We start from the raw sequence: 27,630 nt of genomic DNA, 5'->3' as shown, positions 1-27,630 counted from the left end.
AATTTTAAATATGGATTAAAAACTTTCATAAGAGAAGCAAAAGATGAAAAGAGTATTTTAACTTTTGTTTTAAGAGAATAAAAGTACAACTAAGAGGCTGAGTAGAAATGACCCATTATGTTTCATGCTATATAGCCTGTTCCTTCTCTAGAGGGAGGTAGGTTCCTTCTCCAGCATTTGTTGTCAGTTTTTTGGCAACAAACCACTCAGGTTTCTTCCCGTGTAAACTTCCCTTCCTATACAAATCATTCTTTAAATATTTATATTTTTAATAACTACTCTATTTTTCCTACTTTTTAACAGTTTTTTTTTAGGTTAGCCTTAAATAAGGAAAAGAAAAAAAAAACAGAAAACACAAATCTTTTCCTCCACTATCATGGAAAATTATTCCAGTTTAAGTTTGGTTAACATTAGGTTCTTTGACCACGTTACTCAAACTATTAAGCCCAATTCTGACCATTATAATGATAACTTTTTAATACATACCTAGCAGAGCTTGGAATAAGCTGCTTCTAAAGATACCCATCACCTTTTTAACAGCATTTTTCAACTGCTGTTCCTCTGGTTTCCTTAATTTTTTGCAGTATTCTTCCAGTAATGATAAAGCTCGGTCAGTATCTGAAAAACATGATTTTAAAATTCTGTCTTATAGTCCTGGAAAAATAGGAACCTAATATATAACATGAAATGTACAAGTAATAAGAAGATGCATAACTTTTCATTATAAATTCCATATAATCAATAGATTCTCAAGAATATTTTTATTGATTTTTGCCCAATTCTTCTCATCAGAGCCAATTTAGGGTTGTAATTGATAAATGTAGTTTCAACATAAATGTTGGTTGATTTTTTTTGTTACATTAATAAGATAAAAATGAAACAACAAAGATGGCTTATGTTATAAACCTCCACTCACTCCTTCATCAATTTTGTGATTTCTTTGCTGAATCAAATAATTTTTTAGTAGTGGACAAATACTTCCTCAATGTCTATGCTAATCACAGTGTAACAGATAGAGACATAATATGCTTTTAACTTGCACTTGCGTTATTAACATTTTCTTTATCACTTTTTTAGCAGAACAATAAATCGAGCCCTGATTTGTAGCGTTTGCAATATCCGAGGTGTAAATATTCCCACCATGGCCAATTTCAAGATACCCACATGACTTAACTGAATGCAGACCCGGGAACTGATCACAGAGCTTTCCCACCATACAGATACAATAGATGCAAATAACCTCAAGAACATATGTAGTATCAAAATGTAGAAAAATATTAGGAAGTGATGAGTTTTGAGTATTTATTACTTTTATTTTTAACATAATTCATTTAATGTAAGTTTACATAACTTAATGTTCAGACAGCTGCATTTAAACCAGTTTACAAATGTGTTAAAAATGTAACAGTAGGCTCTTACAAACTGACGTGAGCCCATTCCAGCACACCAATGCTTCCAAGGTAGCACTATCTTCTGGCTTTTCCTCCTATATTATGGCTGCCCTTTGTTCGCTTTCTCTGGTTCCTTCTCATTCCTCAAGCCTCTAAACATCTGGAGACTCCTCTCTATTCTCATTCCATAGGTAACTTTAGCAAGTCTCCTGGCTTTAAATATTATCGGAACCCTTAAGACTCCCACGTTTATATTTATAGCTCAGGCATTTCCCCTTGAATTCCAGTCTCATATTAAACTGTACATTCAACATTTCCATTTGGATGTCTAGTGAGCATCTCAAACTTAACTTGTCAAAACTGAACTCCAGATCTTATCTACCTTTACTGCTTCTCCTGCAGTTGTTCTCTCTCATCCTTCCAATTTTTCAGGCCAGAATCCTTGGAGTCATTTGTTGTTCTCCTTTTCTAATTCTCTACATATAATCCATCAGTGAATTCTGTTGGCTCTAACATCAAATACCACCACTATCATTTGCTCGTACTACCACCTGGTGCACCAATATCTACTACCCCCTGCATTATTGCAATAACCTCCTACCAACCTACATGCTACCACCTTTGCCTTCCTGCAGACTTTTCTGAACATAGCAGCCAGAAAGATCATAAGCCAGATAATGTCATCCCCAATTCAAATCTTCCAGTGATTCCCCACCTCACTTAGCTGAAGACTACCTCACTGATTTCAGCCATTACTCCTCTCCCCTTGCTCAGTCTACTCCAACCACAGTGGTCTCTGCTCATTCTCACATATACTAAGAACTCTCCTACCCCAGGGTCTCTATACCTACTATTCTGCCTAATTATTCTTCCTTCAGATATCCATAAAGCTTGTTCCTTCACTTCCATATCTCTGCTCCTATACCACCGTATCAGTGAGGTCTTCCCAAATTTTCCTCTATAACATAGCAAATCTTAAGTTTACTCCATTGAAAGAAGGGAGAATTTCAATAGGCAGTCATGAGTGGAGACGGATGTCATGTAATTAGTTTGTCACCTAAAAAGGTTATAAATAAAAATGAATGTTGATGCACAGGGAGCCCTCTCCAATTTTAAAACAAAGCATAAACATATGCTAGTACATTTGCACAGAATTTTGATTTTTTAAATGCTTTCATACTTTGCCCAATAAAATATTTTAACTCTTTGAGTCAAGAAGCAATATTTGAATGCACATTTTGACAACAGTTAAAAAATCAGCTGTTTCCCTGAAATGATAGTAGCTTATTGATCTCATACTCTAATTCATTCCTAACCACTAATGTAAGTAATCAACACTACCATAATTATAATATACCTTCCTCAGTACTTCTACTTATCTTTGGGCTCCAGATTTCAAGCTTTAGTCTTTTTCATCCCTTCATTTGTTAGGTAGTCTTTGAAAATGTACTTAAACCTAGGCATCTTTTTTTTTCCTTTTTTTTACAATTATATTTTTAAGCTCTTTTTTAGCTTTGTGTCATTTTTGTAGGTATTCTCTTACTCTGATCTTTTATTCTTGTGAATAAAACTCATTTAAAATGAATTTTGAATTTAATGATACATTAAAAAAAGGTATCAACAGCATTTCCATAATCACATCTATAAATATAATTTGTTAGATAAGAGGACTTCAACTAATTCATTCAACACATATTTACTGAATAACTACCCAGGGAAGACACTGTATTGATTCAAAGCAGCTAGATGTTCTCTAAACCAATAAAGCTTATTATGCTTCTCATCTCTGTATGAGAAAAAACCTGACACATAAAATAAGATGCTAGAATATAAGAAAAACAAATGGTCAAATATGGTCAAGTTTCCCTTAGACTTTTGCATGCCAGCATCTAGTGCTGGAATTATGGCTGCCCTTTTTTCTTCTTTTGGTTATCAGTAATGATCACCTTCTTGTGTCAATTCCATTATGCCCTTTAGCTCACTCTACTGAAATTCTTATTTCTGAATAATGACAGCATAATATCCAGGGTAACCTAAAACTAGATACCTGTGAAAAGATGAAAACATAAAGCAAAAAAATAAAAAAGACAAGATGACAAGGATCCTGTTTTATGAGACAAAAACCCCTAGCCAGATGTTGACAAGTTGGATAAAGTAGAAAATTGAGATAATTATCCAATCAGCACTAATATTTTAATTGACATTCAAATAACCAGTTAGAAGTGGAGAATTTTTCACCTGAATTGCCAGTATAATGACCACAATTCTCTTCTCCTATTTTCTTCATTAAAAGAAATCTATCTTCATAGGACTCCACCATCTCCTGGAAGAATGAAACTACATTTGGACTACCTGAAGGCAGACACAAGAAGAAATGGAGAGTGGGGAATAATTTTGCAAAATAAAAATTTTTGCAGGAAATATGCAATGCAATGCAATGCAATGCAAAGGACATAGTGACTGTTACATAATTGCAATTGTAGGTAATCATGTGTCAGCTAATTAAGGTTCAACTTCTTGGTTTAAGAATAGCATTTCCAGAAGTTATAAATAATTTGGGACAGGTAATTTAAATTTGAAACAGTGAATGGCAATAGTGCTAACAAATGAGCTTTTAAAAAAAATAAAATATGACACATAAAATTATTTGCCACAACTTAAAAATGGACAAATTACAGAATATATGGTGTTAAGAAAATTATGATGAAAGTATAGTAGGAGAAAAGGTGAACTTAATACACAAATCTTTAAGAGCAGAGCAGTTAGAATAATGAAATTCCTTTACGTAAATCTATGCAAAATTTTTTATAGCTCAAAAAGAACTTCTACATGAATTTTATCTGAGAGACCATGTAAAATTTGTCCTTATACCCAAGGAGGAATAACAAGCCATGGAAGAACTTTTTTTTTAATGTTTATTCATTTATTTTGAGAGGGAGGGGTAGAGTGATAGGGAGAGAGAGAATCTGAAGCAGGCTCCATGTTCAGTGCAGAGCCCAACGTGGGGCTCGATCTCACGATGCTGTGATCATGGCCTGAGCCAAAATCAAGAGTCAGATGCTTAACCAACTGAGCCACCCAGGTACCCCAACCCTGGAAGATTTTTAAGTGAAGATGAGCATGACCATTTTTTAAAGCTTTAGAAAGAGCACTTTAACTACAGTGTGATAAATATCACTTAAAACAAGTAAGAACAACTAGGTTTTCTTTTTCTTATACCATTTTAAGTAAATACAGGCAACACTGCAGTAATAATTTTTTATTATTACTTATGACACATGTTTACTAGCAAATAAAAATATTTTATTAGGAAATATTTATATATGCTTAATTCTTATTATTGTTTTTTGTTATTTTATAAATTAAGGATATTCATATGAAAATAATAAAATGATAAATGCTAATAGAAAAGTCACCTTGTGCCAGGTCTTTAGAACGAAACTTTTTAGTATTAAAATTTACACTTCAGGGGAGCGTGGGTGGCTGACAGTTAAACATCTGACTCTTGATTTTGGCTCAGGTCATGATCTCACGGTTCGTCAGATTGAGCCCAGCATCGGGCTCTGCACAGGCTTTGGATTCTCTCCCCCTCTCTCTCTACCCCATCCCCACTCATGCACAGACCCATGCATGTTCTCTCTCTGTCTCTTAAAATAAATAAATAAATAAACTTAAAAAAATAAAATACAATTTACAATTCAAGGCGATACAACAAAGGTGTCATTTTATTACTAAGATTCTAGTTTTTGTTGAGCAATGCTAAGCATTCTGCATAGATCACCTTTTCAATATTCACAAGAATCCTAAGAAATACTAATATACATATTTTTCAAATGAAGATATGTCAAGTGAGAGAAATGAAATAACTTATTCAAGGCTACACAACCAGTAAGTACTGAAACCAGGATTCAAATCCTGATCTGGCTGGCACCAAAGCCAACTTTTAATATTATGCCACACTGATACCTAACTTACTAGGAAAAAATCATAGTGTTTCTTCTTTCTGTAATTGTTCTCAGTATAATTACTCCTCCTACCCACCCACCCCCCAAAAACTGTTTCAATATAATTCAACAAACACCTATTTATAGTATATTTCCCCTGTGGAAACAAAAAGATATTACATAAAGTAGTGAACTTTTTTTTAGTGTTTATTTATTTTTTGAGAGAGAGAAAGAGACAGAGCACGAGTGGGGGAGGGGCAGAGGCAAAGGGAGACACAGAATCCAAAGCAGGCTCCACGCTCTGAGCTGTCTGCACAAGAGCCCGATGCAGGGCTCAAACTCACAGACTGCAAGATCATGACCTGAGCCAAAGTCGAAGTCGGATGCTTAACTGACTGAGCCACCCAAGCGCCCCTAAAGTGGTGAATTTTTATTGCTACCTTTCAGATAGACATGTTTTCACATTTTCTATAGAACTGTTGAAGAGACCAGTGTGGAAATTGCAAGGTTAAGTAGTAATAAACAGAAAGAAAAGACAATAGCAAATTTCACCTTCAGCTGAATATTGAAATATGCATCATTCCAGTTGCAGCAAACTAGAAAAAGACAATGAAAAAAGAAATAAAACTTGGAATTTGAATTATGGAAAAAATGTCTGGCCACATTTAGAGCAGATCTAAAGATTGTAATCATTTTGTAAATATTGGAAGGTTTATAAATTATTTTGGCATCAATGAAAGAGATAATACTCATAAGAAATATTGCCATAATCAATAAAGAAGCACAGTATGGCATTTCCTGTCTATAAGCAGATGTGTCCGTGCCATAACTGGGCAGACTTACTCCGAAGCTAACCAGGAAGCTGACAAAACGGGACTCTGACTCTGAACACAATTTTCCTCCTCCTTGAACCAAAAGGAAAAAAAAAGTATTCTGATGAAAAGCATTTGTGTAGCACTTTCCTCCTGACAAAACAATTTTTACATAGGCTATATATTTTTATTTGGCCATCATAATAATCCTAAGAGGTGAGTACAATTAACATAGTCGTTTTAAGATGAGGAATTTGAAGCTGTTTCTGTCAATTTTCTTTAGATAATTTAGCCAGCTAATGGTAAAGGCTGGATCCCTGGGCTCTTCTCCATTGTGCGATGATGTCATTCATTTGTTACAAGAACACCACACTCATACAATGAAAAGAACATTGGATGAGCCTCTGGTCCTGATTCCATCACTAACTTTCTAAAATTGAAGTTCATATATACTACCATATTTGATGCGGAAAAGAAACATTAAGCAGATAACTAGTTTTGCATTTTACTGCCTCAAGGGAGATATGTGCCAGGACAGAAAAAAGCAATTTTTAAGTTTTTCCAGTTTTGCTTTCCTAAAACCTAAGCACTCAAACTAAGACTTTGTTACAGAAAGAGAGAGAAAGACATCTTCTAGCACCTCTCCAGTCTAGAAGAAGATTTTCTCAGCTGAAGAAGAGAGGTCTTTGAATTCCAAGGCAGCAGGGATCTAGGCTCTGCTTCCTGAAAGCATTTCCTAGAAGGCAGAAAGAAGCCAGTGAGGAAGAGCATCATAATTGCACCTAGGTAAAGAGAAACACAGAAATTCGGGGATGGGGGTGGGGGAATCTATGTCTTGGAAGTAGCAAATCACTGCTAGACCAGAAAGGAACTATCTAGACACAACAACTCTTGTCATAGAGGTAAGCTATTGCATATGGGATGATCGATGACCAGATGATGTCACCATTCCAGGCAGAACTCTACCATGACCCCGGAGAAGTAGGAAAAACCTGAAAAATGATTGGAGTAATTGTATTCACCACTCAGTGACTAAGAGTCAAAAATAAAGTTGATCTATAGAAAATGAATGGATATTTCTTACAAAACTAAATTTATAGACTAAAGTCTATCTCAATGATGATCTGATCTTAAAGCCAGGTTTTCTGACTACTAGTACAGGTTTTTATCACAGTATCATTGCTATTGATGATGAGAAGGAAGAGGAGAAGGAGGAAGAGGTGGAGGAGGAGGAGGAGGAGGTGGAGGAGGAGGAGGAGGAGGAGGAGAGACCTCATGGTGAAAAGTTCAATGCAAAGAAAATAAATAATGATCTGAAACAGTATCTTATAATCCCCCACATTGGTAAACCTCTACTGGTCTTTTGTGTGTCATCCTAAATGTCACCTATCCAGAAAGAATTCCCTGGTTTCTCTAGATGAGTTTGGGTATTCCTCATCGGTTTCCATGACGGTGTGTTAACCTCACCACACAACACTGAAATTGCCTGTTTCCACATCTATCTCCTTAATAAATTTTAATCATCATAAAGGCAGACACTGAATATAATTTCCCACTGGGAAACATGCACCTAGCACAGTGCCTGGTACATAGCAGGTGCTCAATATATCTTTGGTGAGTGGATAAGTGACAGAATAAATAAATGAAACTAAAGTTATTGTCTTGAATACATACACATTTAGCTTTTAAAAGAATTTATAGTCTATTATTCAAAAGTGATTTTAAATTGAACAGAACTTAATGATTTATTCCAAGTCTTATCACAGAGTCAATGATAAAGATTCCACAGCTCTCTAAGATTATAGGCCCCCTACAGAAACTTCAAAATCTTATCTAACAGAGTTAGGACCTCAGTGGCTAACAAGATGGTGTCATCAGAAGAAATGGGATACATAATCTTGCCATACTTGTCCATTATCTTTGAAAGTTTTAACTTAATTCATTTCTACAGAATTTTCTACTTTTTATGCATTGTTTCTCTTGGTCCAAAATACTAAAACAAATCAGGTCAGGAGATTGGTTTCATAATGTAGGTGATTTGGCCATTAATTCTTGAAATAGCTTTGAGAAACTTATTAAAATTGAACCTATGCAGAAAGCTTACTACTTGGAATTCAGAGTGACTGACTGGACTGAAGACAGTAGGTAAAACTCATGATCCTTTGCTGACAAAGCAACCTAAATTGAGGATACAGAGCCCTCGTGCCTTGACTGATAAAAATTCCTGAGCTGGAGAACAGGTCCTCTCCCCATAGTTTTAAAAAAGTTTTTTATACATCTTAGCCTGATAGTAAGAAATATTTTATAATCACTGAAATGGTTACACAGTAAATATTAATAGGAGCATATAATGAGAATATATAAATAAATAAGGGGATTCTTATAGTTTAGTGAATATACTGTTATAAAAGAGTGAGTGAGTGATTGATTGGCAAAGGCATGAATGAATTGAATGCCTTAATTCCTTGTTTTAAAAATCTAATATTTTGTGTACATCTTCCTACTGACTAGACTCTTCTACTCAAAGAAGTAACCAGTGATAGGCCTAAAGGAGAGATAAAATATTCTATCATATAGAGAATACTTGGGCAGTTTCCCAAAAACCTAACAGTTCAAATATTTCAGGTATCAAGTCATTAGCATATCATTTTCACACTTTTCCAATATATAAGAATTGTAGAATAAATTCAATTAACAGATAACTTTAATACTATGCCTAACGTTTGCTTCATAACATAGTCTTAACCAGTAGTTGAATACAAACATTTCTCTCTCCAGAATTCTCTCTCTTTATGCCTCCTGAAATGATGAGTATCTTCCAACCTCAAGAATCTGTGGCTTCATGGTTTCCAGTAATTCTCAAAACCAAAGTCAAGGTGACCCTTTTGAGGAATTTTAAATCTAAAAAAATCTTTGGTAAACGATCATTTTACTTTTACTTACAGAAATTAGAAAAACTATCTTTTCCCATCCCTCTCTAGGAAGATTCAGTTCTTAACTCATTTGAGTTTTACTGATTGAGAAAAAGAAAAAAACATGAAGTTTGTGAAATGGAAAAAATATCTGGATATAACACTGGTATGGCAAATATGAAAGTTCAAACACAAAGTTAGTAAAAGGAATAAAATAGCCACTCAAGTACGATCAATTCAGGCACACATTTTCCCCTTTAGTGAATCTGAAAAAAAAAAAAAAATTCTAACAACTTGAGAAAAGTTAGAGACGGAAAGAGAATACATCCAAATAATGAAAGAAAAATATAAATTACTAAGATACTATGAGAAAGAAATTAAGCCACAAAGTACAAGAAACATAATGAAAGAAGAAAACTTCAAATGAGGAAGGAATGAACAGAAGAGTTTAAAGGGGTTCCTTCCCTAGGGAGAGGAAGAAAATAATAAAAACAAAATGACACCTTTAGAAAGTATAGACAACCAAAAGGAAAGATTGTGAACCCAGAAAACAACAATCTCAATTTCAGGGATGCCCAGGAGATACATGGAAGTATCAAGTCTTACTTAGAATTCTAATTACACAACACTCTTCAGCTTCCTCTCAAAAGAACAATATCAAAACATATGAGTTATTTGTATTGGTATGGTATTTAACTTCCAGTTCCTGGTAAAAATAAGTTTATACACACTCTATTATACCACTGAGAATAGCTGTAAAAAAAGAATTTAAAGGAAATAAAATGTTATACAAATGAAAACTGTCAGATAGACTTTTATACCAATTTAAAAGAAGCCCAGAAGATAATAAGACAATTTTTTAAAAAATTTTTTATTCTTTATATATTTTTGGGAGAGAGACAGTGAGACAGAGTGTGAGTGGGGGAGGAACAGAGAGAGAGGGAGACACAAAATCTGAAGTGGGATCCAGGCTCTGAGCTGTCAGCACAGAGCCCAACACAGGGCTTCAACTCACAAACCGCAAGATCATGACCCGAGCCGAAGTCAGATGCTTAACCGACTGAGCCACCCAGGCACCCCAATAAGACAATTTTTTTAACACAGACATGGGGGGCACATGGTAGTTCATCAGTTATGCATGACATTCTTGACTTCAGCTCAGGTAGGTCATGATCTCACAGTTTGTGAGTTCAAGCCCCACATTGGACTCTATGCTAATAGCGTGGAGCCTGCTTAGGATTCTCTGTCTCCCTCTCTCTCTCTGCCCCTCGCCACTAGTGCTCTCTCTCTCTCAAAATAAACAAACTTTTAAAACATAAATTAAAAAATTAAAGCAACATAATGTATTTTTCTAAGTAGATCAGTTCATAAATGACATAATACATAGATTTTAGCATAATCCAAATACATTCTTGTCTTGCTAATTAGAACTTGTTGATTCCTTTAAAAAGTTGACCCTGGCACAAAAACAGACACTCAGATCAATGGAACAGAATAGAGAACCCAGAAATGGACCCACAAACATATGGCCAACTAATCTTTGACAAAGCAGCAAACAATATCCAGTGGAATAAACACAGTCTCTTCAGCAAGTGGCGCTGGGAAAACTGGACAGTGACATGCAGAAGAATGAACCTGGACCAATTTCTTACATCATACACAAAAATAAACTCAAAATGGATGAAAAACCTAAATGTAAAACAGGAAGCCATCAAAATCCTCGAGGAGAAAGCAGGAAAAACCTCTCTGATTTTGGCCGCAGCAACTTGTTACTCAACAAGTCTCCAGAGGCAAGGGAAACAAAAGCAAAAATGAACTATTGGGACTTCATCCAAATAAAAAGCTTCTGCACAGCAAAGGAAACATCAGCAAAACTAAAAGGCAACCAACACAATGGGAGAAGATATTTGCAAATGACATATCAGTTAGCATCAAAATCTATGAAGAACTTAACAAACTCACCCAAAAAACAAATAATCCAGTGAAGAAATAGGCAAAAGACATGAATAGACACTTCTTCAAAGAAGACATCCAGATGGCCAACCAACACATGAAAAAATGCTCCACATCACTCATCATCAGGGAAAAACAAGTCAAAACCACCATGAGATACCACCTCACACCTGTCAGAATGGCTAACACTAACAACACAGGCAACAACAGATGTTGGCAAGGATGCGGAGAAAGAGGATCTCTTTTGCACTGCTGTTGGGAATGCAAACTGGTGCAGCCACTCTGGAAAAACAGTATGGAGGTTCCTCAAAAAACTAAAAATAGAACTACCCTAAGATCCAGCAATTGCACTACTAGGCATTTATCCACAGGATACAGGTATGCTGTTTCGAAGGGGCATATGCACCTCCATGTTTGTAGCAGCACTATCAACAATAGGCAAAGTATGGAAAGACCCCAAATGTCCATCGATGGATGAATGGAAAAAGAAGATGTGGTTTATGTATGTATATATATATATATATATATATATATATATATATATACACACACACATACACACACACACACACACACACACACACACACAATGGAGTATTACTCAGCAATCAAAAAGAATGAAATCTTGCCATCTTGCCATTTGCAACTACGTGGATGGAACTAGAGGGTATTATGCTAAGCAAAATTAGTCAGAGAAAGACAAATATCATATGACTTCATTCATATGAGGCCTTTAAGACACAGAACAGATGAACACAAGGGAAAGGAAACAAAAATAATATATAAACAGGGAGGGGGGACAAAATATAAGAGACTCTTAAATATGGAGAACAAACAGATGGTTACTAGAGGGGTTGTGGGAAGGGGGATGGGCTAAATGGGTAAGGGGCATTAAAGAATCTACTCTTGAAATCACTGTTGCACTATATGCTAACTAACTTGGATGTAAATTTAAAAAATAAAAACATTAAAATTAAAAAAAAAAGTTGACCCATTACCATCAATTCAGTATTAAAGAAGGAAGGAAGAGGAGAGAGAGAAAAAAGGAAGAAGAGGAAAAGAAAGAAGGAAGGAAATAAACATTAAACTATTTCTCATAAAGTATAATTTTCAATTATGTATCCGTAATTTCTGTAACTTCCATCAAAGGTAGGAACTTTTGAGAAACTCAGCCTATTGGACTTAGAAACCTTAAAATCAACCTGCTTACTGTTGGTGGGAATACAAACTGGTGCAGCAACTATGGAAAACAGTATGGAGATTCCTCAAAATATTGAAAATTGAAATACTATGTGATCCAGGAATTTCATTCTTGGATATATACCCAAAAAAACCAAAATGCTAATTTGAAAATAGTTTATTACAGCATATTTACAATAGCCCAGGTATGGAAGCAACCCAAGTATTCATCAACACATGAATGGATAGAGAAGATGTGGTACACACATACACACAGACACACACACACACACACACTGGAATGAAAATCTTGCCACTTGTGACAACATGGATGGACCTACAGAGTGTTATGCTAAGTGAAATAAGTCAGAAAGAAAAAGGCAAATATCATATGGTTTCACTAATATCTGAAATCTAAAAACCAAAAACAATTGAATAAACAAACAAAAGACAGAAACGGAGCCATAAACACGGAGAACAAACAGATGGTTGCCAGGTTGGGTGACAGACAGGTAGGGGGGATGGGCAAAATGGGTGAAGGGGAATAGGAAGTACAGGCTTCCAGTTAGGGAATGAATAAGTCATGAAGATAAAAGATACAGCACAGGGAACACAGTCAAAGGTATTATAATGGAGTTGTATGGTGACCGATGGGGCTACACTTGTGAGCAAAGTATAATGTGCAGACTTGCCACAACACTATGTTGCACATCTGAAACTAATGTAATGCTGTGTACCAATTATACATCAATAATATTTTTAAGACATCATTTTAAAAAAAGACACCTGCTTAGTTAAATTATACCTAGAACATCAAGTGCCTTTCTCCACCTCATTCCCAGATGCCTTTTTATCCCTTTCACTCTACCCTCCCTCTCTCCTTTCTCTCTTCCCCTCTTCTCCCCCCCCCCCCACATATACACCTAGACAATGTGTTTAAATTCAATTATTAGTCTAAAATAAGGCAATCCAAAAGGGACAATGTCTAGAGAACAAGTGGTAGAGAGAGTAAAAACACAAAGTGAAGTAAGTCAAAGAGCCATGCCATTTATTGGCTACATTACCAAAACCATTCTTGTTCCAGACAAACCAACTGTGCCAGATCTGGACAGGTATGGCTCCAAAATCTCACAGAGAGTTTTGTTTCTCTTGGTGATATTAAGGAGGAGAGCAGAAGAAGAAAACAACCCCAGTCTTTAATCCAATGTACAAAGGAACATTTCTAGGTGTTTCAGACGTTTTATATATCATTGTCCATCTCTATAGAGACCAGTTGGCTAAAGTATCTCACTGATTATTGACTTTCCTCAATGCATCTTCCAAGTCCACAGGTAGAAGGATTAGACATTGTGCAGAGCCAGATTGCCTTAACCTCACCTGACCTTTACTTTCAGTGTGTAGCAACTCATAACTGGTCAGCACTTGGATCTATGCTAGCCCGATATAGTGGAGTCCAAGGGTGTCGAATAAATTTTGGTTCGAAACTCTCAAGAGGGGCCACTGGGTGGCTCAGTCGGTTAAGCATCCCACCCTTGGTTTCGGCTCAGGTTATGATCTCTCACATTTCATGGGTTCAAGCCCAGCTTTGGGCTCCATGTTGTCAGTGTGGAGCCTGCTTGGGATTCTCTCTATTCCTCTTTCTCTGCCCCCCGCCCCCCGCTCTCTCTCAAAATAAATAAATTTTAAAAATACCTCGAGAAAATTCTTTATAGTTGATCTGATCTTCCACGCTATGTCAAAACAACAACAACAACAACAACAAAAACTGGTTTCATGAGGATCCTTGGGAACAAAGCTAACCTGGGGTAGATCTAGGTTAAAGTGAATCCCTTGGCCTAACCTAGAATAAACTATACTTTAGGAAACCACTGGAACTTGATCAATTCTGGAGAGGGAGCAGGGAGTCAGAGGTTTGCCTCATTTGGTAAACTTGTCAATTGTGTTCTTAGATGATACATACCCTCTGGAAAAGCACAGCAGTTACTGGAGTTGTGCTTCATCACAGAAGTGAATATTTACACTACAGGAAACCCAAGCATGAAATCTATTTTTAATCAGAAGATTGATAAATCCATAATTTTGTTCAGTATAAACAACTCTGTTATCTTTCACAACTAGGTAATTCACTTGATAAATATTAAATCCATGAGGAAGAGCTCCACTGTGCAAATTTTATTTTTAAAGATTGTTCAAAAGTAACCTTTAACAAGCTAAGAACACAGGCTAAAGAAAAGCTCAAATCTGTGGTATTAAATTTATGCTGATTATGAATGGTAATTTAGACAACCTGATTTATGAAATCACAAATGTCTGTAATTAAATACTATAGCCCTACTTCATTTTACTTTAGCAAAATAATATTAATGATGTACCACAGAGAAGACATTATTACAATAAATATTTCGCAAAGCCCAAGGAAAATTTTACTCTCAAATGGAAAACAGTTTAAATAGCAAACACCAGAACCAAAAAAAGGGAGAAACATATATTATATAGGAAGCTTCATTGCCCACCTTTCTTCTTGACTGGCATTCTTGGGTCTGTCCACTGCCACAGGATTCAAGATCTTTTCAGGTCTCAACTTGATCCAGCTGGACTGAGGCCAAGAGCCAGGTAACTGTTGCAAACCACTTCACTGTTCAATTTTGAAATCCAGGCTGTCTTCTCTTTCAATAAGGAAAAAAATGATGTATTTTTCCCCACAATTAAACTTTTGACACTGCCCACAGAGTTCAGAAAAAAATAACCTTGAGTTTTTCGATTTTTATAAAATATTTATTCTGTTAAAAAAATTTTGAGAAAATTATCGTAAGCATAGAAAGTGTTATTAAAACTCTTCTTCAGGCATCAACATTTTTGGAATTCAATGACTAATTCAATTAAGGCACAAACCAAATTTATACAGCTGTCTCATTACTCAATACATGATCGAATTCAGATGAACTGGTTGATGATAAAGATTCTCAATTCTTTAGAGAAAAATTTAATCTCCCCAACAAAAAATACTTTTAAAAACCTTTTTGACTCTGGTGTCTAAAAAGGTGGGTGAGTTTGAACAGTTTTCTGGGGCAGTACACAGACTGAAAGGCCCCCTTTTTATTTACTGGACCAGAAGTTCCAGATCTCACCCCCTCAGTAAGACAGGATCCAGCTTGCTGTCACTTTCATTTTTTTCTTCAGTGCTCTCCAAGCCCCTCAGGCTTAATCCTTAATGCCCCTCTGATTCTGATCCTCCCATGTATTAACCGAGAGGATTGAAAAGAAGGAAAGCAATCCCTTGGCATGGAGACATTAAAGTGACAGTGCTACTCAATGGGCACTTGATGCAGGATGAGTTGGCGAAGCAGATTTCTTCACACTGGAGTCATTCACATCATGCCATCTCTTCGCATCCAAGCAGCTCCCTATCCGGCGAGGAAAAACACTGAGACTGTTCGAGAGAAGTCAAACCTTCCCCCAAAGGTGTTTTCTGAGACGATGTAGTAGTATTAGGCATGTGAGCACAAGCTGTGCAAACGGTTCGCGATTTCCTAAATGAGAGTTCTGCTGCTTGGCTTCCACATCCACCCTTTCTATCTTTCTCCAAACTACCCACCTTCCTTTTGCAGAAAAGACAAGAAATCTCTCTGCTACCGCTGGCCACCCCTGCCCACACCCCGTTCTTATATAGAAGTGCACAGAAATGTCCTGCACCCTCCACGCGATGAAGTGTTTCCTCAGGCAGGAAAAACAGCAGCACTAGAAATTATATAACTCTCGAATTTGGCTTCTCTAAGACATGGAGACTGGAGGGTCGGGGGTTGCTGGTCTGGGAGATACTGCTGGGCACTGAACGTGCACAAAAGGGCGCCAGGCCTATTCGCAGCGCCCCCCAACCCCACCCCGAAACACCGGCTGGCAAAGGGGTCTTCTTGGGGAGTGGGGGGGGGGGGGGGTGTCTTTCTCTGGTCCCTTCCAAATGGGGTGAAAAGATGGAATATGAGGTAACTAAAGACTGGGAGAGGAGACACACCGCTGGGGGGATGAGGGGGGAGCGGGGAGGAGGCTGGTCGGGGCCGCTCTGGCGGCCGGTTGGGGGCTCTGGGGAGGAGGTGTCCGGGAAGCCTTAACACACGGACCAGGCCAGAGGGAAGAACTCCCTCTAGGAGCGAATGGGGCGGACAGCTCGGCCCCCGCTAACAGAGGTGCCCAGAAGAGGGGAAAGCGCGCAACATCCCTGCGCTCGGACCGCCTCACGCACCCCCTCAGCTTGAGGGAAGAGGGAGCTAGGCTAACACACAGCAGGATAAGGGAATGCAGGGCTGGCAGGAAGGCGGGACCATGGACGTCTGGACCTCCTCGAAGCCAATGAGAGGCCTTCATTTCTGGATGCCGTGCCCAATCACAGCCAGGATGGAGGGCGCGGCTTTTGACTGAGTTGGGGAGGGCCGGGGCTGCAGGCTAGAGGCGTGAGCCCGCACCACTTCCCGCTCGGGGCGGGCGTTCTGGGTCCCCGCCCACCGCTAGTCACGTGAGCCGCCAAAATGGCGGCGCTTGGGCGTGAGGCTGGGGCTGACCTGAGGGATGCAGGTGTGTTGCCGGTCAGAACTGGGGAAGCGTCCAAGGTAGGCGGAAACCCAGGGCGGTAGGAGTCGTGATTTCTGCAGCCTCAATATGTTAGCGGACTCTTCCGAAATTATGGGATTTGGAAATCTAAAGAGCCTCCAAGTCCATGCAGAGCGCAATCAATGGAGCCCCCAGTTGCTATAGAAAGAGACGGAGATAAAGTAGGAGACTTAAAGTCTAGTCCCGATTGCTTGATGTTTCCTTTCTCTGGCCTCCAGGCCTTTGTGCTGGCCTTTCCTTCAACTTGCAGTGCTTCCCTGTAACCATCCCTCCCCACCTCACCTTCTTCAGCTATTCGGTTAAATTTCGCTTACTCCGGGAAACCTTCCCACGCTTCCCCTGGCCAGGTTAAGTTTGGCTTTTCTTATGGTTTTGGTTTTGTTCCGTTTAGTTTCGTTTGTATGGCACACTAATTTCTGCCTTTAAATTACCTGCCTTTTTGTCCTCACGTTGGGCGGTTTGTGGGTTCTAGAAGATACATCTACCTCTTAATTATCCTGGGGTCTGGCAAATATCAGGTGCTGTGTAAATGATGAGTGAATATTAAAGTTCTGAAAGTCAGGCAAAATAATACACATAAAAGCACTACAAAACTGTAAAATACTTTCCAGACTATAAACCTCCATACATACACTCGTAATGGTATAATCATGGTGACCTTGGACTAGTCAATTTTTAGATAAAATGTTAGTTATAGCAGCAGTCTTTACATTTCAGCACTTGGTAAAAGTCTATCAGAAAATTACCAGCCTATTTCTCTGCTTTAATAAACAGTGCCTTCCAAAGACTAGGCATTCAGTAAATATTTGTGCTCAGTAAGTATCTGTCCTGTTTCAGGATTTTAGAATCATTATACTAGGTGTCTGGGTTCCCTATAAACTGATAGTGTAGACTATCAGTAGGGTAGAAGCTTGGTTCAAAGCATTGCCTGAGAGTTTTCTTTGTGGGAAGTAAGGGACTTCAATGTCATCAATGAATTGAATGACAGAAAAATAAATACTTTATCCAAGATTTTTGGTAAATTACCACATTACTGATACCTGCCTTCATAGTACATTAGATGGCTTAGATATAGAATCTCCCTTAGATGTTACTATCTCTTCCATTTTCCATTTAGATGTCTGAAAGAGCCAAAAGATTAAATCTAGTCCCTGAGAAATTGTAATTTATAATTTTTTTCCCTGTCCTCCCAGATATTTTAAAGAAAAAGATAGTACTGGCTTGAGTCCAATTCTGCAGTGATAAAAGGAAAGAAACTTGCCCGTTATTACTTATTGTGTATTAACATATGAAAGTTCAAAGGAGCCCGTACTTTCACGATGTTGATGCCATGAATGAATTGACCTTTCATTAGTTAGAATTGGTACATATCACTTACTCAGCAAATGAGTATTACAGTGATGTTCAACAATTACAGCAATGTGTCCACTGACAACCAGTGGCAAAATCACTTGGTACTATTAAAATGCAGATTTCTGTGGGACGCCTGGGTAGCTCAGTTGTAAGCTTCCAGTTAAGCATCCAACTCGATCTCAGCTAAGGTCTTGATCTCAAGGCTGCTTGAGTTCAAGGCCCGCATTGGGCTCCGCACTGGGCATGAAGTCTACTTAAAAAAAAAAAAAAGATAAAATAAAATGCAGATTTCTAGACTTAACCCTATTCCTGTTGAATCCAGATATCTCAGGAGGGAGCTCAAGACATTGCATTTAAAATGAACCCCCCATGTGATTCCTGTGTACCCTAAAGGTTGAGAATCACTGATTTATTATCTTCTGTGTTCATTATGCTTAATCCACTCTAATTCTCTTGCCCAGGACTCCTGAAATTTGAGATATAGTCTGTGTCCTTGACTATAAATATTAAAACAGAAGTTGGTATAAATTGTGAAGGGCCATGATTTTGTAATCTGTTCATCGGCTAATCTGGAATCTCATAATACCAATGTGGCAACAGGTTTAACAAATGTCATTATTAAGACTTTTCAGAGACCTGAAAGTCTTAACCAGAGCAAAGCATTCAGGAAGGATCCTGTTTGAGGATCCGATTTTGTTTTGTTTTGTTTATCACTATTTTTTACTTTCTCTTAAGATGTTACTGGCCAAACCCTCATGGTCCCTTGACATTGGCAACTGTCTGTTCATATTTTACACTTGGGACACTGGAGCCTTCCAACCCTGAAGCTCAGTACCTTGGGTCCCAGCTCCCTCATGTGCCACATGTAGTTTCCAGCAAAGGCTGTGGCTTCTGCCCCAGGTGAGGGGGCTGGATATATAATTTCTGTAATCCACGGTATCCATGATCTACTACCTCTTCCTAGCCTGGAACAGTGTCCCTCTTTCTGATGTCTCTCTCACTATTCTCCAAGGCAGTCCCTGCTCTCTTCCATCTCCAGGAAACATAATCTCCAAAAGGAGGTCAGGCTTTCATGAGATAGTTGTCAACAAGTACCTACTGTTTCCTTCTAGCTTTGAAAAAGCTAGAAAAAGAACTACAGAGGACCTGGCTACCTTTGAGGAAAACTGTAAGGAAAACAAAAACTCAGTATCTCTGCAAGTTATCCTTCTACACTAGGTCTTAAGGCAAGTCAACCTTTCTGAACCTCATTTTTCTCATCTATAAAAGTATAAAATTAGAGATGATTATTATCCTGCCAGTTTCTCAAAAAACCATTGTCTACTAAATAGTAGCTGCTAAATAGTGATTGAATCATGGACACTGTATGTGAAAGCAGATGACATTTTACTAGGGTCTAAATGTTTTTTAATTGGAATCTAAAATTTATAAAACTTATAATTAATATCATTAGCTATTATGATTCTGAAATTTTGTGTTTTCCAGGACATCAGAATGGCAACATACACACATGGTCAGCCCAGTGTTTCTCTAGGAGATGAAAAATTCAGAAGACCCATGGTCATCGAAATCATAGAAAAAAAAATGGAGTATCTTAGAAAAGAAAAGTAAGAGACACACCCAGACTGACAGTCAATAACTTTATTTGCAGATCTTCTGTATTACTGTTGTTTCTAAGTATCTAAGAACTATTAACTTTATTGAGTTGGTTATAAAAAAGCTTATTAAAAAAACTGAAGAGAAGTATGGACAGATGAAAATAGTGATTTGTTGTAATATTGAGACTGTGGATAATTTCTTTTGCTTCTTAAAAATAAAATGACCAGGGGCACAAGGGTGGCTCAGCTGGTTAAGTGTCTCACTTTTTTTTTTTTTTTTTTTTTTTTTTTTTTTTTTTTTTTTTTTTTTATTTTTGGGACAGAGAGAGACAGAGCATGAACGGGGGAGGGGCAGAGAGAGAGAGGGAGACACAGAATCGGAAACAGGCTCCAGGCTCTGAGCCATCAGCCCAGAGCCTGACGCGGGGCTCGAACTCACGGACCGCGAGATCGTGACCTGGCTGAAGTCGGACGCTTAACCGACTGCGCCACCCAGGCGCCCCGTCTCACTTTTGATCTCAGCTCAGGTTACGATCTCTTTGTGAGATCGAGTTGGGCTCACAAGCACTGTCTGCTTGAAATTCTGTCTCTCTCCCCCTCTCTCTGCCCTTCCCCCACTGGTGTTCTTTCTTTCTCTCTCAAAATAAACAAGAGTGAGAGCTAACAGAGGAGGGGCAGAGAGAGAGAGAGAGAGGGAGAGAGAGAACCCAAAGCAGGCTCTGTGCTATCAGCATGGGGCTCAAACCCACTAACCATGAGATCATTACCTGAGATGAAACCAAGAGTTGGATGCTTAACTGACTGAGCCACCCAGGTGCCCTCAAAATGAATAAATAAACTTAAAAAAAAAAAGTCCAGAATTATTGTTGAAATGTTATTTGTATAATAAACATTTTTAAATTAAAAGCAATTAGGAGAACACCATTTTGGGAGCTATTTATATTTAATTGATGTTCAATTGTAATTAAATTCAGTTTAGAATTAATTGACTCAGCACAGTGCTGAATTCAGCAAAAAAGGAATACAGAGTCCATGGTGTACATATTATCTCACATTACCACTTAAACTTAGATTAACAGAGGACATTATCAAAGGACATTAATCTTAGACCTCAGACATTTATGAATTTAGGTATGATCGGAATAAATAAAACTAGACCTATCAAATCTCTTTGCATGAAGTTTTGGAAATCCTAGACAAATTATTTGAAATATATCTGGACTAATTAAGAAATAGTTATTTGCTAGAAGGACTAACCAAAATGTAAACAACTTTGTTCGTATGACTTAAGAAATTAATCCTTTTAGCAAGAGCAGCATTCTTAGATATCTCATAAAATTTGGCTATACTAGAACATACTAATTTTTATTTGTGACCAGAATTTATCTCTTAAAAGAGTTCCATTTTAGAACCACACTAATTGATCTCAGAGAGAGAATTATCCCCTCATTAGAATGAAAGTTCCGTGAGAAGTGAGATTTGTTTTTTAATATTCTTTATCAGTGCCTCATCCTCAGCACAGAGAAAATGTCTCTTGCATAGTAAGTATTCAAGAAATATTTGGTGTTGGTTATACCCAGGAAAGGATATATCCTTTTAAGAGAATACTATATTATGCTGAATGTAATTTTTCTCTATGTTTTCCCTGTTAGGACTTTAAATGTGTATGGCACAGTGTTCTTTGGAACAGCAGCTAGTTTCTCTGGAATGTTGGCGAACTTCATTTTCAGACACTGCTTCAAGGTTAAACATGATGCTTTGAAGACATATGCATCAGTGACTACACTTCCGTTTTTGTCTACTGTAGTCGCTTATAAGTTCCTTGTAGCAGATGCTTTGTATTTGGGTAAATTTAAATTCATTAATGTATAATGTGTTTATGTCTAAAATTACACATTAACACAAAATTTTGCTACCATTTATAATGATCACTTACACTTGTATATTCCTTTACAACTTACAGAGTACCTTTACCTATATTGTCCTGTTTCCTCATCACAACAATCCTCCTGATGAGGCAGAACAAATAGTATTGTGTCCTTTTTACAGGTACACAACCAAAACTAAGACATGTTCACGTATGTTAGAAAGCAACATAATATAAAAAGCAGGCTTTGGCATTCTACACACATGATTTCAGATTCTACCCCCCACTGCTTAAGTTTTGTGACATTGGATAAGTCATTTAATATCTGAGACTCAATTGTCTTATCTATAAATTAGGACTACTAGTACTTACCTCATAGGACAGTTGTGATAATTAAAATACAATATCTTAAATGCCTAATGAGATATCTGGCTTATTGTGTGGGCTTCTAATGTTATTTCCTACCTCCTCCCCTTACCTCAAGTTTCACAACTAGTAATTAATGGAACCTCTGAATCCTGTTTATCAGGTCCCTACTTACATATCTCTTTCCCAGGGAAACCTCGGGTTCCCTCAGGGTAGGTTAGGTTTCTGGACACATTCTCTATTCATTTTACCTTCAAAGCATTGTACACACTTAAAAAATTATTTATTTAAATATTTGTCTAGTTCTTTTGTTCCTACTGGACTCACCTAAATGTTAGAGTTTGGGTCTCTTTTATGTAGCATTGTATCACTAACACATGCCTAACACATAGACAATAAAAATGCATTAACCTAGAATCCAGATGTCTGGGTCTGCTGTTTAATATTTCTCATTATGAAATTGCTTCTGAAGAAACCAAATTTATAAGAGATAACTCACCTTACATTAAGTGTAATAAAGGCATTTTTTAAACATGATGCTCTTAGCCTATCATGTGCCTTAGAGACTGAATTTCTATTGTTTTCACTATGATTGAGGACAGTACAGATAACTACTCTGTGAGGACACAAGACTGTCTTAATTGTTCTTATCCTGAGTTTTAAAAGGAGACTAAATTTCCTTTTGTTTTCCAGGCAATATAAGCCAGGAAAATTGTGTTCTGAGGAGTTCACTGGTTGGCATAGTATGTGGTGTTTTATATCCCACTGGTTTGGCTTTTTCTAAAACTGGACGCCTGGCAGTCAAGTAAGTCCATCTGTTCCTTTTCTTCCTTCCTTCCTTCCTTCCTTCCTTCCTTTTGTTTTTGTTTATTTTTTTAATGTTAAACTTTAGCTGCCAATGACACATTTTAATCAAAATGTACTTTGTTACTTCAAATAGCTAGCTTTCAACCTTTTTGCTATCTACATGAAAGACCTTGGAATTGAAATTATCCACTTAAGAGAACCAATGAACTTTTCATAGAAAATACATGCAGAAGAAGTGCTTAATTATTTTTCCTTTTTAGGTATCATACTGTTCCATTGCCACCAAAAGGAAGGGTTTTACTTTACTGGTTGCTGCTTTGTCAAACAGAGGTAAAAGCAATGATGATTCCTCTGGTCTTTCAGACAGTCTTTGGAATATTTAATGGTCTACGGCATTATGCAATATTTGAAAGTACACTTGAGAAAACTGTACGTGATGATTAATCAAAGAGTGAATGAATACTAAATCAGCAGAATGGGATTTTTTTTGTGATGAGGAATCCGGCATTGCTGAAGGAGTTAAAACTAACTCCAGACAGTTTGTTTCTGTTCCTCCTGCTTAGTCTATAGCAGGTACTCAATAAATATTCTGTAATTCACTATTTAAATGTTAGTTTCATCTTTCTTTCCTCCTGTGTGTGGGAATAGGTTTGAGATGACAAGGTCTGCTCTATACATATAGTCATTCATTCACCAGACATTTATTAGGCCCCTGTTATATCTCAGGCACTGGGTAATATATAATAAGAAATGGTCTTTAACCCAAAAGGAACTCACAATTAGAAGAGAAATTTAAAATGTGAACATATAGCAAGAGAAGGTTTAAGAGGTATACAAATAATTATGTGGGCACATTGAAGATATGGCTGTTAACTACTTGTCCAGAAGGGAAAGCTAAGGGGGGAAAGTGACATTTGACCTAAATTTTGAAGGAGAAGTGGAAACTTCATTAGGAAAGCAACACATAGAAATTAACACACAGTCTGCCCTAAACTCTGACTGTGTATACTTTCTAGCCTCTTACCATTAACACATGTGCTGTTTAAAGAACATTTGAGTGCCTATTATGTAATGTGCATTAATACACCAGGGGTTTAGAGATTTAGACCCTGCCCTCAAGAAGCTCAAAATCTAAAGAAAGAGATTACCAGATGTTTCTTTATGTCTTCTTGAGCATTCCTGAGCTACCCATTTATCTTAGTTGAGAAAATAAATACTGATGAATAAAGCACAGACTGGAACCCCAAACCCCACAGTTCATTCTCCTTGGCTTAATCATATACATCTTGAGATAAGATGTGGTCATCTGAGGCCCCAAGCAACACAAAGCAGAAACGGAAGTCTTAACAATGTGCTTTACGAAGCATAGATAACAAACTGGAATACATAACCCTCTTGCTAATGAAAATGATAAAAATAGCTAGTTTGCCGTCCAGCTTTGTATTCTCAGAATAATTCATGATACGTGAAACTGAGGAAAGGGCAGGTGATGGGGGAGGAGGGGAACCAAGTCAAACTGATAACTGGATCAATGGTATTCATATTTTAACTGTTTGAAAAATTACTATGCAAAGAGTACATGAATACCTTCTCATTGTAAAATATTTAAAAGACCCAGAAATAAATAAAGCAAGATGTCTTCCTTCATTCCCACATCCTATATCTACTCCATTCTCCAGAGGTAACCACCATCAAGTTAGCATGTCTCTTTCATTGCAGTATTCTTTTGTAACTTACATATTTTTTAAAATAATATTAACCATACATATTATAATGAAAATTAATTTTTACTTCACCATATGTCTTGGGGATTTTTCCAACTCTACATATAGGTCTAACATGTTCTTTTTAGTGACTGAGTAATATTCTTGGTGATTCCAGTATTCACATAGGTGATCCTTCCAACACCTTGGTCTCTCTACCGGACCACTTAACCTATGGTCATACTCTAGAGCTGTGCCATCTAATATAATAGTCACTAGCCACTTGTAGCTAGTGAGCATTTGACATGTGACTAGTTTAAGTTAAGATGTGTTTTAAGTGTGGGGCACCTGGGACAGGTCAGTCAGTTAAGTGTGACTTTGGCTCAGGTCATAATCTCATGGCCTGTGAGTTCTAGCCCCACATCAGGCTCTGTACTGACAGCTCAGAGCCTGGAGCCTATTTCGGATTCTGTGTCTCTCTCTCTCTCTGCCCCTCCCCCCACTCACACTCTTGTCTCTCTCTCTCAAAAATAAATACACATTAAAAAAAATTTTTTAAAGCTGTGTTGTTAACTGTAAAATACACAAGTTTTGAAGAATTACTATGTAAAAAACGAATTTAAATATCTCACCAAAATATGTCATACGTGAATCACATTATATTTTTATTGGACTATGGTGCTATAGCCTTAGTCCTAAATTATCAGTAAGTTCAAATTCTCTACATTCTCAATTTTAAAATCCCATCTTCTGATCACTACCTCCTGTCCTTCCAGTCCATTCACTTTCACACAACTCCAACATTACTTCAACCTCACCAGAATCTATAATTCAGCATTCCTCCTCCTACCTTCTTACTATCCCTCATGCCCCTCACATCAGCCACATCTTTTTAAAGTTTGCCAATCTCAAAGCAAAAAATTAAATAAGAATGAATCTAGCTAAGGTTGATTTTTTTAGATAAAAATATTGGCCTCTTTTTTGAATTTTCTGTTCATGTCTTTGACCCACTTGATTTGAGGAAGCTCATCAAGCAAGTTTTATTTGTTCATCTGCTGAGGTAATAATCTGGGAAACACAGCAAGGTTGACTTATGTTCCCCTCCTCTGCCACCTGAAAGCTGAAGAGGTTGGTACCTTATTCCATGACTTCACTTTGCCTTTCCTACATCAGAAAAAACTGGGAAGTCTATTGATATTTTCCTTTGGTGTTGGAAAGCAGTGCTTGCCAAAGTGGCTGTAATGAGGCCTGAATGAAGAAATTAGGGAAATCTTGATCTGGGCATGAAGCCAAAGGTGAAGCTAGGTGAAAGGCAGCAAGGAACTAGAGGCAAGATAGGGCAGAGGTATTAAATACAACCTGGGGCTCATCTCTCAAGGTTCAAATCTTGGCTTTACTACTTACCAACAGGATGACTTTTAACAAGCTGTTTTGCCCCTCTGTACCTCCATTTCCTCATCTGTAAAATAAAGAATAAAGATTTTATTTACTTCATAGTGTTGTTGGGATTAAATGAGTTAATATCTGTAAACCAAAACAGTGGCCAACTCACAGGAAGTCTACATGTGTTACAGTCATTACTGTTATTGTTGCTATGACTCCATACCAATTATCACAGTCCTTTCCCTAGCTGTAATGAATGATTTTAGCATTGTTCTAGGAAATATTAGAAAAAAGCACAGCAAGGAAAATTCACAAGATATCTTTCATATAAATAAATATGTACTCATTTATTCAGCTAGTATTGATTCAAGACCTGGTGTATGAAAGACATTGTATCCCACACATTGGGCAAGTTATCTAAGCTTTCTGTTTCCTCTGAAAACATACTAATAACTGCTTTGCAGTGAGATTACAAAGATTAAAGTGCATGGAACCATACCATACCCCAGCATATACGTAGTGCTTAATAAATGTGTTTATATTGTCTGTTTTCCCTGCCAAGTATATAACAAAGACTAAGATGCAGTCCCTATTATGATAGCTTACCTTCTCTCCTGCCTTTTCTCCTCCATTTCCCCCAATTGCCTTAACCATGTAATTTCCGCCCCCCCACCCCCTGCGCTTTTGTATTGTATTGCATCACATTGCATTGTTTGCAGTGTATTGTATTGATTTTCTCCCTGCTTTTATCAATTACCACCTAAAATATGGGTGCCTGGATTGCCTGGCTCAGAGAGGCAATGGTACTTGCATTCAGTAGTCCCACAGGACTAGTAAACAAAGTTTACTTTGTTTACTATAGTAAACAAAGAAGTTCTTAGTAAGCTCAAATGTACCTCCTGTGGCAATACACCCCAGCCCAGAGCAGAGAAAGTAGGCAAAAACTCAGAACTACCACTTACTCCGTGGAAGTAGTCTAGCTACATATTTTCCCAGCTCTTGCCTATGGGGACCAGCCTCTAACTAGCCTACGTTTAGGTGCTGACTGCTTCCCTTTGAGACAATAATGGATTTTGGCACACCCTCAACTGATTGGGGCCACTAAGAACAAAAGATAACTTGGCCAACCACAAAGATTTCAGAGACAACCAGGAAAACAAGCCAGGCTAATTGATTTATCTCCTACATGAGACCATGGAAAGCCACATGTAAAAGAATAAAACCTATCTCATACCATATAATAAATCAACTCAAAAAAATAGACTTAAACTTAAGACCTGAAGCCCTGAAACTCTTAGAAGAAAACACAGGGAGTAAACTTTATGACATCAGTCTTGTCAATGATTTTTTTTTTATATATTATTTGGCACCATAAGCAAAGGCAACAAAAGCAAAAATAAACAAATGGGGCCATATCAAACTAAAAAGTTTCTGCACAACAAAGGAAACTACAAAAAAAAAGGCAACCTTCTGAATGGCAGAAAATATTTGCAAACCATATATCTGATAACGGGCTAATGTCCAAAGTATATAAGGAACTCATACAACTCAACAGCAAAAAGCAAACAATATGATTTTTAAAATGGGCAAAGGAACCTAATAGACGTTTTTTCCATAAAAGACATATAAATGGCCATCAAGTGCCCAAAAAGGTGTTCAAGATCACTAATCATCAGGAAAATGGAAGTCAAAATCACAATAACACCTCATACCTGTTAGAATGGCTATCATCAAAAAGACAAGAGATAAAAAGTGTT

General features: G+C 37.4%; 2 protein-coding genes across 4 annotated transcripts in view; one reads left to right on the top strand and one right to left on the bottom strand.

The window, feature by feature from the left end:
• Positions 1 to 26,886, bottom strand: part of LOC122201184 — a 526,575-nt gene extending 499,689 nt beyond the window's left edge. The window contains exons 1-4 of the mRNA XM_042907121.1: positions 26,836 to 26,886; positions 25,895 to 25,949; positions 3,630 to 3,743; positions 487 to 618 (exon numbers count right to left, since the gene is read on the bottom strand). Coding sequence (XP_042763055.1) covers positions 487 to 618; positions 3,630 to 3,743; positions 25,895 to 25,949 — 301 coding nt within the window. The 5' untranslated portion in view covers positions 26,836 to 26,886. The remainder of the gene's footprint in view (positions 1 to 486; positions 619 to 3,629; positions 3,744 to 25,894; positions 25,950 to 26,835) is intronic.
• TMEM126B (transmembrane protein 126B) lies at positions 16,670 to 23,351 on the top strand. 3 transcript variants are annotated; one of them, XM_042907037.1, is made up of 6 exons: positions 16,709 to 16,795; positions 19,262 to 19,375; positions 19,635 to 19,756; positions 21,400 to 21,593; positions 22,674 to 22,785; positions 23,048 to 23,350. In XM_042907037.1, the coding sequence occupies exons 3-6, from the start codon at positions 19,644 to 19,646 to the stop codon at positions 23,229 to 23,231; spliced, it is 603 nt and encodes a 200-aa protein (XP_042762971.1). In that variant the 5' UTR covers positions 16,709 to 16,795; positions 19,262 to 19,375; positions 19,635 to 19,643; the 3' UTR covers positions 23,232 to 23,350. The 3 variants fall into 3 exon arrangements, with proteins under 3 accessions (XP_042762969.1, XP_042762971.1, XP_042762970.1); XM_042907035.1 differs by lacking the exon at positions 19,262 to 19,375 and having other exon boundaries at positions 16,670 to 16,795; XM_042907036.1 differs by lacking the exon at positions 19,262 to 19,375 and having other exon boundaries at positions 16,709 to 16,760; positions 23,048 to 23,351.
• Positions 26,887 to 27,630: the final 744 nt, after the last annotated feature.

Source organism: Panthera leo, chromosome D1, assembly GCF_018350215.1.
Source record: "Panthera leo isolate Ple1 chromosome D1, P.leo_Ple1_pat1.1, whole genome shotgun sequence".
Classification (NCBI taxonomy): domain Eukaryota; kingdom Metazoa; phylum Chordata; class Mammalia; order Carnivora; family Felidae; genus Panthera; species Panthera leo.
The sequence above is the reverse complement of the archived record's forward strand: the minus strand, read 5'-3'. Positions and strand labels throughout refer to the sequence as shown.

What these genes read in the sequence shown, in the direction of transcription:
- TMEM126B (XM_042907035.1), top strand. Translation starts at nt 16,715, where the DNA reads ATGGCGGCGCTTGGGCGTGAGGCTGGGGCTGACCTGAGGGATGCAGGT. An exon ending in GAGTATCTTAGAAAAGAAAA is followed by an intron (nt 19,757 to 21,399) that starts GTAAGAGACACA and finishes TTTCCCTGTTAG; the next exon opens with GACTTTAAATGTGTATGGCA. An exon ending in ACTGGACGCCTGGCAGTCAA is followed by an intron (nt 22,786 to 23,047) that starts GTAAGTCCATCT and finishes TTTCCTTTTTAG; the next exon opens with GTATCATACTGTTCCATTGC.